The sequence below is a fragment of the Carlito syrichta genome, unplaced genomic scaffold, assembly GCF_000164805.1.
Source record: "Carlito syrichta isolate Samal-C Ts95f unplaced genomic scaffold, Tarsius_syrichta-2.0.1 Scaffold305602, whole genome shotgun sequence".
Lineage (NCBI taxonomy): Eukaryota > Metazoa > Chordata > Mammalia > Primates > Tarsiidae > Carlito > Carlito syrichta.
In genome coordinates, this window is record NW_007249698.1 from 293,838 (window position 1) to 311,909 (window position 18,072).

The window sequence follows — 18,072 nt, forward strand, 5'->3', positions numbered from 1 at the left end:
AAAGCAGCTTGGTAATGGTACAGGAACAGGCATATAGATCAATGGAATAGAATTGAGATTCCAGAAGCAAAACCTCAGTTTCTCAACCAACTCATCTTCGACAAAGCCTCCACCACCTACCACTGGGGAGAGGAGAACCTATTCAGTAAATGGTGCTGAGAAAACTGGCTGACCACATGCAGAAGATTGAAACAGGACCCCTATCTCTCCCCATACACAAAAATCAACTCTAAATGGATTAGAGACCTAAATGTAAAACCTCAAACCATAAGAACCTTAGAAAATGAAGGAAATACCCTCATGGAAATTGGAACTGGCATCCAATTCCTGAACAAAACCTGAAACTCACAGGCCATAAGAGAGAAGATAAACAAGTGGGACCTCATTAAACTGACAAGCTTCTGCAAAGCCAAAGAAAACATCAAGAGAGCAGGGAGACAGCCTACACACTGGGAAAAAGTATTTGCCAGCTCCAGGTATGACAAAGGCTTAACATCCTGGATCTACAAGGAACTCAAATGTGCTGAAAAGAAAAAAATAAACAACCCCATTATAAAATGGGCAAAAGATATGAACAGACACTTCTCAAAGGAAGACATCCAAGCAGCCAACAGACACATGAAAAAATGTTCAACCTCACTAATCATCAGGGAGATGCAAATCAAAACCACACTGAGATACCACCTAACTCCAGTCAGAATGGCAATGATCAATAACCCAAAAAATAACAGTTGCTAGAGAGGGTGTGGCGAAAAGGGAACACTTCTACACTGTTGGTGGGAGTGCAAACTAGTACAACTTCTGTGGAAAATAGTATGGCGATTCCTAAAATCTCTAAATATTGACCTCCCATATGATCCTGCAATCCCCCTCCTGGGAATATACCCTGAAGAACTCAAATCACTCTATAAAAAAGATACCTGCACACGCATGTTTATCGCAGCATTGTTCACAATAGCAAGAACCTGGAAGCAACCATGCCATCCATCAAAAGAGGACTGGATTAAAAAAACGTGGTACATATACATGATGGAATACTACGCAACCATAAAAAAGAACAAAATCATGAATTTCACAGCAACCTGAATGGAACTAGAGTCTATAATACTGAGTGATCTCTCACAGAAACAAAGATCCGAGTATCACATGTTCTCATTCATATAGTGGACCTTGAACATCCAATGTAATACTATAAGAAAATGACTGAAGCTGTGCTTGGTGGCTCAGCCTGTAATCCCGTGCCTTTGGGAAGCTGAGGTGAGTGGATTGCTTGAGCCCACGGGTTCGAGACCCGCCTGGACAGCGAGACCTCATCTCTACAATAGATCAAAAAATCGCCTGCTGGGCATGGTAGCGCATGCCTGTATTCTGGCTACTCGGAAGGCTGAGGCGGAAGGATCGCCAGAGCCCAGCAGGTCGAGGCTGTGGTGGCCGGGAGCGGCTACTGCACTCCAGTCTTGGCGACAGAGTGAGACTCTGACTCAAAAAAAAAAGACTGACAGTGGTGGGAAACTATGGCGGGGGAGGGGAAAGGAGATGGGATTAACTGTAGTAAATATCTGTCTGGGGATGGGGAGACACCTGTTATCAACAAGGGTACCTGAATAAAGCATATTTGTATGCCTAACCCTTACTGTACCCCACAATATCTTAATAAAAAATATTGATTTAAAAAAAAAAAGAATTTCTGGTCCTTACATTCAAACATAGACTTAGCTGTTCTCTCCACATCAGAGTTCCACATAGAAATAACGCTAAATAAATGCCAAAAAAACCCCAAAAAGTTAATATCATATGTAAATCTGGAGCATCTCTCTTGAGTCTCCCCTTTCAACAAAATGCCAAGAAGTGAATTGGAAATTCTGAAAAGGTATTTTGCATAACATCAGACTATAATGAAGATCAAAGTCTTGACTTTGTAGAATTAACCAACCATGCACACATTCAAGCACATTTAAAGTAAAATAATCAAGATATTAATTTTTAAAATAAATGTAGTTATCACTGATATATTATGTAGTATATTACCTGACATTATAATTATGTAATCATATATACTTTATAAGCAACCAAAAATAGTTATTTACTTTTTCAGTGATGACAACTGCTATTTTTCTGAAACAGAAAATACATAGAAAAAATTAAAAAAATAATTGTTCACCAAATTAGAAATTGATTAATGCCAATAAAAAAATCATCTTTTGACTATAGTCCTAATGTTTTTATACTATTCCCTCAATTAGATTATAGAGTTGTTGCTTTATCTTCCCCTAAAAATATCATTATTACTGTCTTCAACATATATTTTGCTCTTTCAAGGATAAGTAAAGTGACAGACCTATAATCAAGGAGACATCACATATTTGAAAAATGAACTGACCAAATTCCTCTTGCTTTTTTCTTTAGTTGTAGAAACTCCCATACAGAACATTTCTCAAGTAAACTTTAAATGATGAGAGACTAGTTCACAACAAATTAACGTGTCAGGTACTGTTCTAGGCACTTGTTATGTTCTGAATGATTCTTCCACAATGCATGTGTTGGAAATTGAATCCCTAATGCAATAATGATGGGGAGGTGGAGCCTAATGGGAAGTGTTTAAGTCATGATGGCTTTGACTTCATAAATAAATTAATGAGGGCTTTTAGGGGTGGATCCCTGCCTTTCCATTTGCTTCCATGTGAGGAAGAGTTTTCTTCCTTTCTGGAGGCTGTAGCAACATGGTGCCATCTTAGATACAAAAAGCTAACCTGCCGGTGACTTAACCTTGGACTTCCTAGTCTCCTAAATAGTAAGGAATAAATTTACATTTTTAAAATAAATTACCCAGTCTGTGGTATTCTGTTACAGAAGCACAAAATGAACTAAAGCACCACTATTGATAAAGGACACAGAAGAACAGACAAAGTCTTTGCACTTACATCCCATGTGAGAGACAAAGTATGAATAACAAACAAGTGTATGTATGTGTGTGTGGTGTATGCATGTGTATATGTGTGTTTGTGTGTGTTTGTGTGTGTGAGAGAGAGAGAGAATGTATAGTAAGAGAAGGTGTCTGTAAGGTAGTATTAAATAAATACGAATGAAGTGAAGAAGAGATCCAGGAAAAATTAGATCTCAATGAAAGAAAAGAAAAGAATAAAGGTCTTCTTTCATTTCTCTGGTTAGGTACATGTCAAGGTATTTCATTTTCTTTGTGTGTGGCTATTGTGAATGTGATTGTGCTTTTTATTTGGTTCTCTCCCTATTTGTTGCTGGCATAGAAAAATGCAACTATCTTTTGCATGTTGATTTTGTGCCTTGAAACTTTACCAAAATCATTTATTAGTGCAAGGAAGCTTTTGATAGACTCATTTGGGCTTTCAAGGTATAGGAGTATATCGTCTGCAAAGAGTGATACCGTAACTTCTTCTTTTCCTATTTGGATACCTCTAATTTCCTTCTCTTGTCTGATTGCTCAAGAAGGACTTTCAGCACTATGTTGAACAGAAAGGGTGAGAGTGGGCAGCCTTGTCTTGTTTCCGTTTTTAGGGGGAATGCTTCTAATTTCTGTTCATTGAGCAATATGTTGGCTATTGGTTTATCATAGATGGCTCTTACTGTTTTGAGGAATGTTCTTTCTATGCCTAAGTGCACAATAGCTTTTACCAAGAAGTTTTTTTTTTTTTTGTATATGATTATTATAATCATGTAGTTGTTGTTTATACATCTGTTAATAAATTGAATTACATTTATGGTCTTGCGGATTTTAAACCAGTCCTGCATCCCAGGAATGAAGCCTACTTGGTCATGGTTGATGAATCTTGAGATGGGCTGTTAGATCCGATTTGTTAGAATCTTATTGAGAATTTTTGCATCTATGTTCATCAAGGAGATTGTCCTGTAATTATCTTTCCTTGTTGGGTTTTTGTCAGGTTTGGGTATCAGCAAGATATTTGCTTCATGAAATGATTTGGAGAAATGCAAATCAAAACCACATTTTGAGATACCACCTAATTCCAGTAAGGATGGCCATCATTAATAAATCAAAAACAACAGATGCTGGCATGGCTGTGGAGAAAAATGGAAGCTTCTACACAGTTGTTTGGAGTGCAAACTAGTCCAACTTCTATGGAAAATAGTGTGGTAATTTCTAGAAGAACTAGAAATTGGCCCTCCATGCGATCCAGCAATCCTCCTTCTGGGAATATACCTAGAGAAACACAGATCATTCTACAAAAAAGACACCTGCATATGTATGTTTGTTGCTGCACTATTCCCAATAGTAAAAACATGGAAGGAACCCTACTACCCATCAAAAGTAGATTGAATAAAGAAAACGTAGTACACATGCATGATGGAATATTACACAGCCTTAAAGAAGGACAAAACTGAATGAAGTTGGAGACAATCATACTAGTGATCTATTACAGAAACAAAGAACTGAATACCACATGTTCTCACTCATAATTGGGACCTGAACATTAATTACAATAGCACAATGGAGGGATTGGAGGTTGTGGGACACTGCCATGGGAGGTGAGTGGCACATAACAACACAAAGGGTACCTGGTCCTAAACCAGAAGTAAGGACTAGTTGGAGGCCCAAAGGCACGTAGACTATGTACCTAATCCTGACTTGTACCCCACATTTTTATAATGAAATAAAGTAAAAAATAAAAAGAATTAAAAAAATTTAAGCCGGGCTCGGTGGCTCAGCCTGTAATCCCACGCCTTTGGGAGGCTGAGGTGAGTGGATTGCCTGAGCCCGTGGGTTCGAGACCCGCCTGGGCAGCAAGACCTCATCTCTACAATAAAATAAAAAAATCAACTGGGCATGGTAGCGCATGCCTGTAATTCTGGCTACTCGGAAGGCTGAGGCGGAAGGATCGCCGGAGCCCAGCAGGTCGAGGCTGCGGTGGCCGGGAGCGGCCACTGCACTCCAGTCAGGGCGACAGAGTGAGACTCCAACTCAAAAAAAAAAAAAAAAAATTTAAAAATGAAAGAGTAAGGAGGGAAGGAAAAATAGGCAAAAATGGAGAAAAGGAAAAAAAAAAGAAAACTTAACACATAATGCAAATCTTTTTCCTTAAGATATAAAGCCTGAGCTACAGTCATTAGAAAAAATATGTAATCTTTTCTGTTCATGTAATTTCTATAAAAATAAGCAAGAAATTAACAGTAAAACAATTCTGTGAAAGAGAATGTTTGATTTATGCCTAAGAAAAATGTTGTGAAAAATCTCATAAATGTATCTCCCATAAAATGTTACACCTAAGAGAAAGCTATTCAAAAGCACAGTTAACTTCACAATGTTTTGTTAAGTGTTTTATGCAATTAAAATGTAATACAAGAAGAAAATATGAGAACTTGTATAAAGAGAAAACAAATATTTGTGAAAGCATGTGTGTATGTACTTGTATACATATATATATTAAAAATATTCACTGTTATTTCCATTCTTTTGTGAGTGTGGATTGCTACATTATGTAGAGCAAAACATGTATTTTTAAAATTAATTATAAATATACCTAGCTATGTAAATCAAATTTATATTTTCCAGGGTTTTTTTATGTTTACATATCTCTCAAAGGCAAGTTTAAAGGCTGTCTTTTCCATTAACTCTTCCGTGTTTTCTGTATGGAAAAATAATATCTGAAACCTAATTGAACTTATATATATCTAAAACATTGGTTCTGATGTACGTGTTTTGTATGTTTGACAATCCCTAAAATTTTATTTCTTGAACATATAAATGCTGAAATAAAGTTGAAAAATTAAGGAATTATTCTAGGCTATAAGCATTTTTTTAAAAATGTTATGCCATGATTATATGCATGTGGTTGTACCTTTGAAATAAAATATGTCTAAGTATACACAGAGTAAAAAATACAAAAATAGATGCTATAACATATATGTTCCCAAGAACATTTTATGTAAATAAAACTTAGTTGTGAAAATCAAGCAAACATCTGAATTTACATACAAGGAAACAAAATTCTGTTGTCTTTAAATATTTATAGAGGAGAAATCCAATCATTGTAACATAAATACTTTAGACATTTGGCAAATGTTGAAAAGGCAAAGTGTAAAATAATGCAAATACTTACAACCATTTCATTTAGAGACACCCAGCAGTCTGGTGGGAAGTCCTGCAATAGTGGTACCAAGAACTGGAGACAACCATCCCAGTGGCATAGAAGCAGCATCATGCCGATGAGATTAAAAATTCTCACCACCGCACTGGCAAGATCATATGTCATGTGGAATATCTGTTGACAAAATATAAAATAAAATTTTAAATCAAGCATACTTGATGTCAGTAGGTACTGGCATTGTATAGTGTAAATAATAGTTTAAAAATATTGGAAGAACTTTCAGAAATAGAAACAGACATACATTTCTTTACCTTTACAATGAGGCTGGCATTATGAACATTATATTACTTTATGAATATTATAATCAGTCATGGATGCTTCACAAAAAACAGAGATAGCATGAATGCAAAAATGTATGTATTAAAAACATTGGTTTGCCAGGGAGTTTCATGTTTTTGTTTCTCTGAACATTTTAGCAAAGCTGATAGAAAACAGGGTAGCAGAATTAACAAATGATAGGTGGCCTCTACCCTGCTTTTCATCTGTTGTTATACTAATAGATTTGTTGAAGGACAAAGAAAATGGTTGAGGACTGGAAACCAAAAGAAAAATGAATTTAATTGTAAAATATAAGGTAAGATGGAAGACAAACTGCAGTAGCTTTATAGCTATGTGAGTGGAGGTACTTCAATTATGAGCATTGAATATAAATAGAAGTCTTTGAGATAAAAGTTTCTGGATTTGGCTAAAAACAATTGTGTGACACTTTTAATACTTTTTAAAAATCATAATTATTTCTATGAACCCTTTCTATTTGTATTATACAAGCTTCCTTTTCTGTGTCCCTTGTTTATATTTTTATAAAAGTCAGCATAGTGGTTGGATGCGGTGGCTCATGCCTGTAATCCCAGCACTTTGGGAGGCTGAGGTGAAAGGATGAAGAACACGGGTTGAAGAACAGTCTGGACAACTTGACGAGATGTCATCTCTACAATAAATCAAAATATTAACTGGGCCTGGTAGTGCACGTCTGTAGTTCTGGCTACTTGGAAGGCTGAGGATGAAGGATCTCCTGAGCCCAGCAGGTCAATGTGAGGGTGCCACTGCACTCTAGCCAGGGCAACAGAGTGAGACTCCAACTCAAAAAAAAAAAAAAAAGACAGCATAGTGAGTGACATGATTCCAGAAAAAAAAAAAAATTATGACAAATCAACATGCTCCATTAAAATTTTAGAAATGAGAACATATAAACCTTTATGTTTATTATTACTTATTTTTCTAGTTATGACAAGAAATAGAATCAGAATGTGATTGCTTTATTTAACAACTTAAAGTACTCTCCAACTGCTTATATTATTTCTACTTAATTTAATTTAACCTAGACTAGCATAACAAAATACACTAGGGAGAAGACATACATTCTGGAATAACATTTTTTAATTATTAAAAAATTACTAAGTTAATAAATACAATTAAATGTGCATAAGTACACATAAAGCCGATACCTTGAGAGATTGTAAATTACATTTTGTATTATTCACCAAGATAATGGTATTTTTTTTTAAGTAATAAGGGAAAACATATCAAAAAATTATCTGAGAAATATTAAAATCCCAAAATCTATGTTTTGGTTTAGGAACTATATTTTTAAAAAAAATTCTTAAGATATGCATACTGAAGTACTTAGGTAAAATGACAGGACATCTGTGATTTGCTTTTATAAAATCACCAAATCTGCCTTTAATTAAATGTTTTTCACTTTGATATATTTCTGTGAACGTTAATTCTTTCTTTACACAGTCTTCCTTTTTGACATAGTAATTGCAGTGAGCAAAATAATTCTTTGTTGGAATGTACACACTGTTCTGAATTCCTTTTAAAAGAAAGAAGGGAAGTCTTAAATTTTAAATGAAACAGATTACATATTTTGCTTTGCAGACAGCAATACACACAACAATTTTATAGCATTAAAAGTTTTATTTTCCTTTAAGTTACTTTTTATTTTGCTTTTGAATTTGGCAAACCTTCAGAAACATCCTTTGAGTATTAGTCTTTCTGATATTTCTTGGGCACTGAATTTGTAAATAAAAACTGTACCAATATTTTCATCAGTTTTTTAATGAAAATACCTTAAAACATAATAAAGATACTTTCTACTATTAACATAGGAAAACATGATCGAGGATTCAGATTTTCCTGTTTAGTAATAGAACTCCTATTTATATTTAAATATTTTCTAAGAAAATAATTAAAGGTGTCTTGTGAGTAAGGACTAAATTTTAGGGGATAATAGAATTGAATTGTAGACTATAAACTTCTGGATCAAACAGAAACTTACCACCTTTCATCCCAACTATTTGAAGTAACTAATAACTATCTGAAATTGCCAAAGTCTATTATTATCAAATTATAAGCATACAGGCTTCAAACATCATTAAAATTATCAGATTTTAGAGTGGAGTCTAAGATATTCTAGAGAACTAGCATCCATTCTTAAAAGAGCTGACTTTGTTTTTCGTTTTTTGCCTTTTCTACTTTCTTTTTAAGGAATTAGATTATTTTTGTGAACTCTTAAGTGATTATTTACTGAACTGTGTTAACACATGCTAATAGTTATTTACCAATTTCTTTAAAAATCCTATTAGCTCTAAAATATTCTCAAGAAACAAATATTTTCATAGAGGAAGATAATGGGGATACAAGACCTTTGATAGTATATTAGAATTTTTTTGTTTTGCTTCTATGCAATTCCATAAACTATTATAAGATAATGCCTAGATTCAAGTCTATGTTCTACTCCATATCCATTCCTAATTTCACAATGTTAGCTAGCTAGAGCTAGTGCTGGATTTACATACAAGCTCTACTATTTATAGAGAACACAGTGATCACTCACATAATTAATTTCATCAACAGCCTTCCTTATGGCCTTTAATATGTATTCAAAGGTACAAGGAAGATGGCTATTTTGATACTGGTTAATATCAGAAGCTAATTTCAAGTAGCCAAACTAATATATGACCATCTTGATTTATCTAACTGATAAAATTGCATTATAATGTATACAGTATTATTATTTATTCATACATGAATATGTGTAGTAACTTGGTGATCTGATTGTTCCTTGAGCTCTTATAGTTAATATACTTTGGTAAGCATAATCATTACATGTGATCTGAATGCTGAGATTAATGGCCTGGTTAAAACTTTGCTCATGAAAGATTTGGAATGAGAAGGCTACTTCCTTATGGAGCTCACACATCAGTAGATAGACAGGTTAACATAAGAAGGAAATATCTGTTCTAATTTATGTATTGCCATAACTTGTTATTGTCTAAAGACAGCTGGTAGGAATAAATCTAAGTGTGATTTTATTCACATTAATGATCAAGTAGCTAATACTACTGATTAATATTTTATTTACATTATAATCATATATATAGCTATATTATTAATATTTTCCATTTTTCTTCATCTGTGAGATGAATATCTTTATACGATAAATTCCCAGCTAAATCAATTATCTTGGTGCCACTGCTTGCACACTGGACTGCACACAAAATGACACCATAGATGATAATTGTTAAATTGTTGTTAAACACATGAATAAGAACGTTCAAGGGGTTTAATAATGATAGCACAAAAACATTTTATGGTGTAAAGAATATGCAGTTGTTCTTTCTGTGACTTAATTCTTTTCTACTCCACAGGTTAAACTGGACTTAAAACCTGACTTGAGTGCTCAAGGTGAAGGTAGTAGAAAGACACCTGTTCTGACCCACTAGCAATATATTTTTAAGTGGCACTTAAAAGCAATTGAAGAAGATAATTGAAATACATTCTTAAACAGTCCTTTAATTTCATTTTTACCAAAAGTAGACTACAAAAGATGTCTATGAAAGATATTGCTTTACATTTGTTGAGCTTAGGACACTATCTTATTCCTATGAGCTTAATAATGGGAAAGATCTGGTCATAAATTCTCACTGAGTGTCTTTTATAATATTATAATTATAGAATTTTACCAATTGGAGTCCAATTATTCCATATAGGATATCTAATAAATTTTTCAAAATTGAAGAATATTCCAAGATATTTTGAGTCAGAATCTCAAATTCTCCCCTAACTTGTGTATTCACCATAAATATAATTTTTAAAATATTTTTCCCAGGAACAATATTTATTCCATCCTGTGTTTGAAGGGTCAAATCACAAAGTATGCTATATAACAGGTATTCATAAATTACATTAGTTATTTCAAAATGCTTCCATATTCTTTTTTGATGAGTTGGATTCAGAAAATTCTTGACCTAATAGCCTGCATATGAAACCTATGCTTAACTATTTGATCCACTGTTTTACCTAACCAAAAAAAACCCAAAAAAGCCAAGAGTAATTTAAGACTTTTCATAGCATGTATAGATCTGTCCTTAGTCTTTAACTTTGCAAACTGGGGTCCTTTATGCGCTATTTTGTAGGATCTCAATATTGATTCAAGTCTTCTAATGCACCTTCATAAGAATCAAAGTAACATGAAGAGAATCAAATGAGCCAGAAATGGCTTTCTTGACAGAGGACATTTTTATTTAACAAGATGTAAAACAAAGTTGGATTGGTTGGATTCTTTTTTTCTCTTTACACATCTACAACTTGTGCAATTTGATGTGTTTTTAGATAGAGTGCATGTACAAGACCCTAACACAACATTTTTTTAAAAAATTGGTTACTCAGAGTCTGTTTCATTGCAAACATATATACAGGGCTCAATATGTAACAGTCCTGATCAATAGTAAAAAAATAAATATTTTAAAAGTCATATTATATTTTCTATACTTCCCCTGAAAATTAATCTGACCATTTTTCCATACTTTAAGTACAAAGTGCAAAAAGGTTTATTTGGTATATGAGGGAATAATTCTTCACAGTAATCTCTTTCAACACTGACCAATGATTGTAGTCACTGGACTAATCTTATCAACTCCTCGATGATCTGATTCTGAATAAGACTACCAAAACCTTCAGAAAAGTCAACCATCTGGTCATCACAAATCTATTAGTCTCTGTCAATAGTCATAATTCAGTGATCCACTCCTCAACTTACCACATCCTTGTTCCATCTTAATGCTGTTGAGTACTTTGCCTGAATTCTTCTTTTCAATGTCCCTTACAAAGCTTTTCCTACATAATAAACTCTAACATACCCTCAGCCTCTTCGTAAAATGCTTTTTCTTCTTCTCTACTTTTCCTGAGACTTAGGACTCTCCCTCTTACTCTCCCCCACTAAAAACTCATCTTCTCTGGCAGCTTTCTCAAAGTCTGCTCAATTCTTTTATACCTCATAAGCCTTAGGTTCTGATGTGAGTACCTGCATTTCTGCATTCCTCTTTAACACTTTGACACATTATTTGTCCAGCTATCTAAAAATATCTCTTCTCTTTATAGTTCATTCCATTTGGCTATACCACCTATAACTTTGCTTATTGCTAGCATCTAACAACTTCCCAGTCTCCACCTACCACACATCTCCATTTATGAAGAACTCTTTTTCCGCTGGATTTTCTTTGCAACATGTCAACTTCTGATTAATCAAAATATCCACTTTGTATACATGTATTAAGAAAGATTGTAGGAGAGTAAGCTGTATAGCTTGTAACTACTAATATTTTTAATTTTTTAAAATTCGTTTTAGAGTTGTGAGGTACTATCATTAAAATGTCAAGAAACAACTGGTGTTGACAAGGCTGCAGAGAAAAGGGAACACTTCGACACTATTGGTGGGAATGTAAGCTAGTTTTGCCTTTGTACAGAACAGTGTGGAGTTTTCTCAAAGAACTAAAAATTGAGCATCCATACAACCCAGCAATCCCACTTCTGGGAATAGTCCCAGAGGAACATAAATCACACTACTAAAAAGACACCTGCACATGTATATTCATTGTAGCACTATTTACAATAGCAAAAACATGAAACCAACCCAGATGCCCATCAAAAGCTACTTAATTTCTCTAAAGGATAGCAACCTTAGTTAAGTCCCTTAGCTATCATCTATTCATTTCCCTATTCCTGATACCATCCTATTGTTCCTCTTCCCACTTCCCCAGAGTACATAACAATCTCGCTTATTTTCTCTTTAACGTATTATCTTTTCCAGATAAAATCGGCATTATTATATTTAAACTTCCTCAACTCTGAACTCTATGTCTTCAAACAAACATATATCTGTAACTTTTCTTACTTGTTTCTTTCAATCTCAAAAGATGATGTATCTTTTATTCAAAACATATTCCTACCAATCTTTTCATGTTTCTCGTCCAAAAATTCAATGAATTAGTTCAAAGCTCTTCAATCTATGGTAAAAACCAAACCTCTCCCCTATCAGTTGAGGATAGATACTTTGTAAAATGCAGTACAAATGAATTAATATATAAATGGAAAAAAATTAAGACACAGAAGTTTACTGTTTATATACTGGACTGGTGACAATATCAAACTGATATAATTTTTCTTGATTATTTTTTTCTTCAGAATTGCTAATTTTATCTATATGAGCTTTACCCATAAGTTTAGAAACAAAAAAAAAATCTCCTAATTCCTCAGAAACATTTTAAATTGAAAAATAATCTCTGTTTCCCAAGTATTTTTCAATTTTTTTTCCCTTTTGATCTTTTCAGTTTCGTTTTTCAAGTAAAGCTCTCCTTACAGGAACTTTGAGACACAGAGAGAGACGGCCCACCCTGGAAGTTAAAGTGGTTTTCTTTTGCGAGTTTTATGTGTACATTACTACTTAGCACAAAGCAAAATTTGATTTCCTGAAGGATGTGTACCATAGCTTCTTGGTGCCTTCGTCCGTCTCCTCTCCACCACATATGAACCCGACTTCATTTTCTCAAATGGAACATTGAAACTTAAGGAAAAATATGCCTCTATTTGAGTAGTCTGTTTTAGGTAGAGAGCATAGCATATGCTGAAACTCTAGAGTAAAATATATCTCATCACATGACTCTGCAGTAAACAAAACTGTACTTATATAGTCCTAACAATTTAATGCTCATAGTTGTAGTTATATAATAAAATGTATTTGTTATCAATCTTAAAAAAGTGAAATATAGCTGACTGTGTGTGTGTTCTTTTGATCATATCTATATATTTCTTTAACAAATATATACATGTTTGCATAAAATAAAAAAGAAAACAACTTTAAATATTTTACAGGCAAAAAGGCCTGTCATCTTTCTTAAATATTTTATAAACTTTTACCTTGACTATTAATTAAAATTCATGTATGCGTCATTTCTTTGCTATTATATAATGCATCAGCCATTACTAAGAATACATATTTTACATAGAATTTTAATTCCATTTATCTAAAACACTTAGGAAAAGTGTGTCTTTATGGAAACCTGTTCTTTATTTAGCTTTTCCAATCTGAGAATAATCAGAGATAATGCATTGTGAACAGAAATAAAAATGAGAAAATACTGTAATATGGATCCTTTACAGTGATAGGAAATAGTCACACTATGCACTGTAAAAGTACAAACTTTAAGGTTGTCAAGCACAGTGCCTGATGATACAGAGCTCATTGTGTTCAATAAACGTTGTTCTCTCACAGAGGTCACCCAACTAACAATGAATTTGCATAAAGAGGTCAGTCCTAATGAGTACTCAATCATTTACATTAATTTTTCTCATTTTCTTTTGAATTTCAAGTTAATACCAGGTGACAACTGGGAGGAAGTAAAAAAAAAAGTTCATTAAAATTTTATTTTAGTTTCAAGGTGGTATGTGTAGAGGTATGTTAATATAGGTATACTGCATTAGTGTGATGTTTGAACTTTTTTTTTTTTTTTTAGTTTACATGCTTGATTTAATGAACATATTTATATGTAGTAAAACATAAAACCAGTTTTTGGTTGTGTTGCTATTTTTAAACAATTTGCCTAAGTAAATGAAACAATTAAGAAATCCAAAATTGTCCTGGAAAACTATTTAAGAATAGTCAAAATATTTTGTACATGATCACAAGTAATTAAAACTATGATAAAATCAATATTTACTTGCATAACTTATCTGTACATCCATAATAAAAGTTACTATTTTAGTTTGGCTAACAAGAATAATTTGTAATAAAGGTGAGAGTTGATCTGATCTATTTTAAATAAATATGATTACTTCTTTTTCCATTATTATTTTAAATATATGTTGACATTATTTTCAAGGCAAAAAAAAAACAGCTGAATCAGTAAAATATACACTATGATAAATACACATAAGAAAATCTGAGATCACCATGATCCCAAAATTCTTTTATAGAGGAAACAGTATGGGGGATATTATTACAAATCAATTTAATTACAAATTTGATTTGTAAAAAATGTAAACGTAACTTGAAATTACTTAAAAAATTTAAAAAAAATTCTATAATTCTCTTCCCCAATAGACTTATTCAAGTTTAAATAACAGGCTAATTAAAAGAAAAAAAGAAAAATATTTTTTAGATGGAAAAGTTCACAAAAAGGCACTAATCAATCAGCAAATGTAATCTTTTCCCCCGAAACACAGCAATTTTAGATTGTTGTTCTTTTCGCCTTTTGCTTGCTTCCCATGAAGGATGTAGAGGCAGCTGCAATTGCTGTTTTGTATTTTCAAGTCCTCTTTGTGACTTCTTATTAAACTGATTCTTGTCTGAGGTCCAGTCTGTGGAAAATCGAGGGTTTTGCTCTTTGGAGCCTGTTTTTTGTGATCTCTTCTAGAGCCTTTAGATCCAGATAAAGTGTGAAAAAACACTGACTCTAACTTCCTGGCATCTGTACTTTGCTTATTTTTGTCACTTCTTATATCCCAATGAGTTTCATGTGTATCTTCTTTGGGTAACATTTTTTGGAGAGGTTTTTGTTCCTTAACAGAAGAATGACAACTACTTTCCTTCTTTCGTGTCCATCTGACTTTTCCAATGAAGATGCCGTCACCACTATCACTATCCTCAGACATGGAAGACTGTTTTTCTTCTGTGCTATCATCTAAATACTCCTTCGCTTCGTGTAATTCTTCTTCTCCATCACTGCTACCACTAAGCGAGTTAGCAGACCATTTCTTTCTTTTGGTTTGACTTACTGTTTTCAGTTTGGGTTCAGCAGAAGTCTTCTTGGGTTCAGAGGAAACCACAGGATCATTTTTTGAAGGCTTAGATGGAGAATTTGTAATGTTCACTGCTTTGGGTCCGTGTTCCATCTTGGCCATTTTTTCCTTTGAATTATTTATTGGTTTCTTTGCAGGTATTTTGGATTCCTTCATTGTTTCCTCACTACTAATAGCTCCCTCATGACGTAACTTACTTTCATTGTCACTTGAACACAATGTATCCTTAGAATGATTTTCTTCTAAGGCATTTTTTTGGTGACTCAACTTCAGCAACATTTTGTCTTGCATCTTTAAAGACTTGCACAGCAGTTTTTAGCACATCTATCTTTTTCTTTAGAAGAGGGTGTATTGCTAGTCTGGCAATTGATCTTTCAGTTGCAGTAGAATCTGGCTTTTTGCAGACTTTTTCAAAATTGATATTGTCACCAAGAGCAGATCTAGTTACTACATCAGGTTTCAATTCCTTCATAGCATGGATTTCTTCAAGCAATCGTTGTGCCTGTCTTTAGTTTTTTTAACAGTGCATCTTAAGTACCCTTTTTTGACTTCAGTCTGCCAACACTCCTGACAAGTTTTCGGATGACTAAAACTCAGACTCTCTTCACTTTTCTCATCTTCACAACCTCATTATTGAGGTTCAGAGTTCCTGGCTGAACCATGGTAGTTGGAGTAAGAGGACCCTCTGCCACCGGCACATAAAGTCAGTCTGTTACATTTGAACTTCTATTGCTCCCATCACCCAGGTTGTGAGCATGGTACTCAGCAGGTTTTGACAGATGATATTCAATACAGTACATTTTAACATTATATAATATCATATTTTAAAAGATATGCTAATATAAGTATATATTTTTAACTGTATGTACCAGAATCTTTATTTTTAAAAAATTCCTTAGGGATAAGAAGTACACCTTTTTAACTTTCATGAGTACTATGTGGTATGACAGAATATCTATTTATTATACTGTGCCCTAGAAAAATGAAAGAGCATGTACAGCCCCATGTGCTTAATTTACTTTAGGAAGTAGCTTTCGCAATAGAGCAATCAAATTGCAAACTAATATTGCAAATGGCCCTAAGATGAAGAAAGTTCAATGAATTAATACTCTGGGAGAAACAAAATTAATTCAGCTAAAACAATTTAAGATCGTAATCTGTTCCTCTAGTACAAATTTTAAATGACTGTAAATGTAGAAAACACTTAACAATTATGCAAGTGACATATTTAAATGAGTAAAAATACATGTCTTATGATGGTCCTTTGAATCTCATTTGAATAATGTTTGCTTGAAGACTATTTGATATTTACCACACACAATTTCAAGACGAAGTCAGTGTTAAGATATTGATTCAATGAAATATAACTATTTTTTTCTGAAGCATTACTTTCTGAAACCCATCTTGAAAATTTTAAAAAATGTTTTAAATATAACAATATTTGTATTGTCTAGTTTTTACACAGTAAAAAAGATAATTAAAAGACAATTATAAATGGCTACATAAGTGTGTGTTTGTATACGTGGAGAGAAAAGGGTGAAATATCAAACTAATAACCACATTAGCAATATACTCTGTGAATTCTGCATAACTCTAATGAATGAATTTCAAATGATACTTGTGTAACATTGTGGATTTTAGTGGAAGGAGTAATAATTCATTTTAGAAATAAGAATTCTAATAATAGATTCAGTTTTATCTTTACAGTTTCATCTCAATTTTTGTTCTCCTTTTCTTGTATAACTGCTGTCTCATCAAATTTGTAAAATGTTACATGCTCCAATTAGTACATATTTAGTTATCTCTGCATTATGAACTATGGATAGTAAAATTGTTCTAGTTTTTGTTACCAGTTAATTTCTTCAGCATATGAAACCAGTCATAAATTTATGCCTTTTGAAGGACAAAAACACATCATACAATGTAATGGAGAAATAAACCCACTCTTGAAGAACAGATATTTTACTAATAAGATGAGCCTTTTTCTCATTAATTGTATTTTAACATTTATCCAAATAATAAGCAGTCTTAAAAGAGAGAGAAGGTCACATTAGTGTACAAGCTTTGGTTAATGAAGTATCAAAGTAAATAACTTGAATATGTTTAAACACATTTTATATCCTCTGTAAATTGTTTTATTGTAGACAGTACTTTACAGATAACATATAGTCAAAAAATAGCAACTGAATTGATTTGAAATTACCAAGAAAGAATATGACATATTTTTTCATTTCATTTAAACATCATTCAGTAAGAATTTTTGTACAGTCTTTAATCAAATTCTATTAAAGTGTCCCTGACATGTGTATAAAATGCATAATATATTTTGGTGGTTTCTTGTTTGTTATTTAACATACTTTAAAATAATATTATATATACATTTTCTATAAAGTCTGTGAGAATCTACTCTAATATTTTTGGTCTCACATTCATGAAGTTCATTAAATTTATGGATAAATGTTAAATATAAATATTTGTACTTCAAACACTCTTTAGCTTAAAATATTACAAATTTCAAAATTTTTGTAGTGGTAAATATCTTAAAATTTTGTCATAAATATTTTCATGAAACATTAAATTGCAAGGTATATAATCTATATACTTTTAAATTTTCAAATAATTAATCTATTAATCTAAGTGAAAACAAGAAAGTTACCATGAAAGAAAAAGACACCCACTAAGTAAAAGGGTTTTTTTTGGTTTTTGGGTTTTTTTGAGTTGGAGTCTCACTCTGTCACCCAGACTGGAGTGCAGTGGCCGCTCCCGGCCACCGCAGCCTCGACCTGCTGGGCTCTGGCGATCCTTCCGCCTCAGCCTTCCGAGTAGCCGGAATTACAGGCATGCGCTACCACGCCCG

At 33.0% G+C, this 18,072-nt stretch overlaps 1 protein-coding gene and 1 pseudogene across 1 annotated transcript in view; both read right to left on the minus strand.

Moving 5' to 3' along the window:
• HCN1 (hyperpolarization activated cyclic nucleotide gated potassium channel 1) overlaps positions 1–18,072 on the minus strand; it is a 377,442-nt gene that overhangs the window by 200,560 nt on the left and 158,810 nt on the right. Inside the window, exon 2 of the mRNA XM_021714309.1 lies at positions 6,090–6,251. Coding sequence (XP_021569984.1) covers positions 6,090–6,251 — 162 coding nt within the window. The remainder of the gene's footprint in view (positions 1–6,089; positions 6,252–18,072) is intronic.
• On the minus strand, positions 14,599–15,877 carry LOC103264146 (annotated as a pseudogene).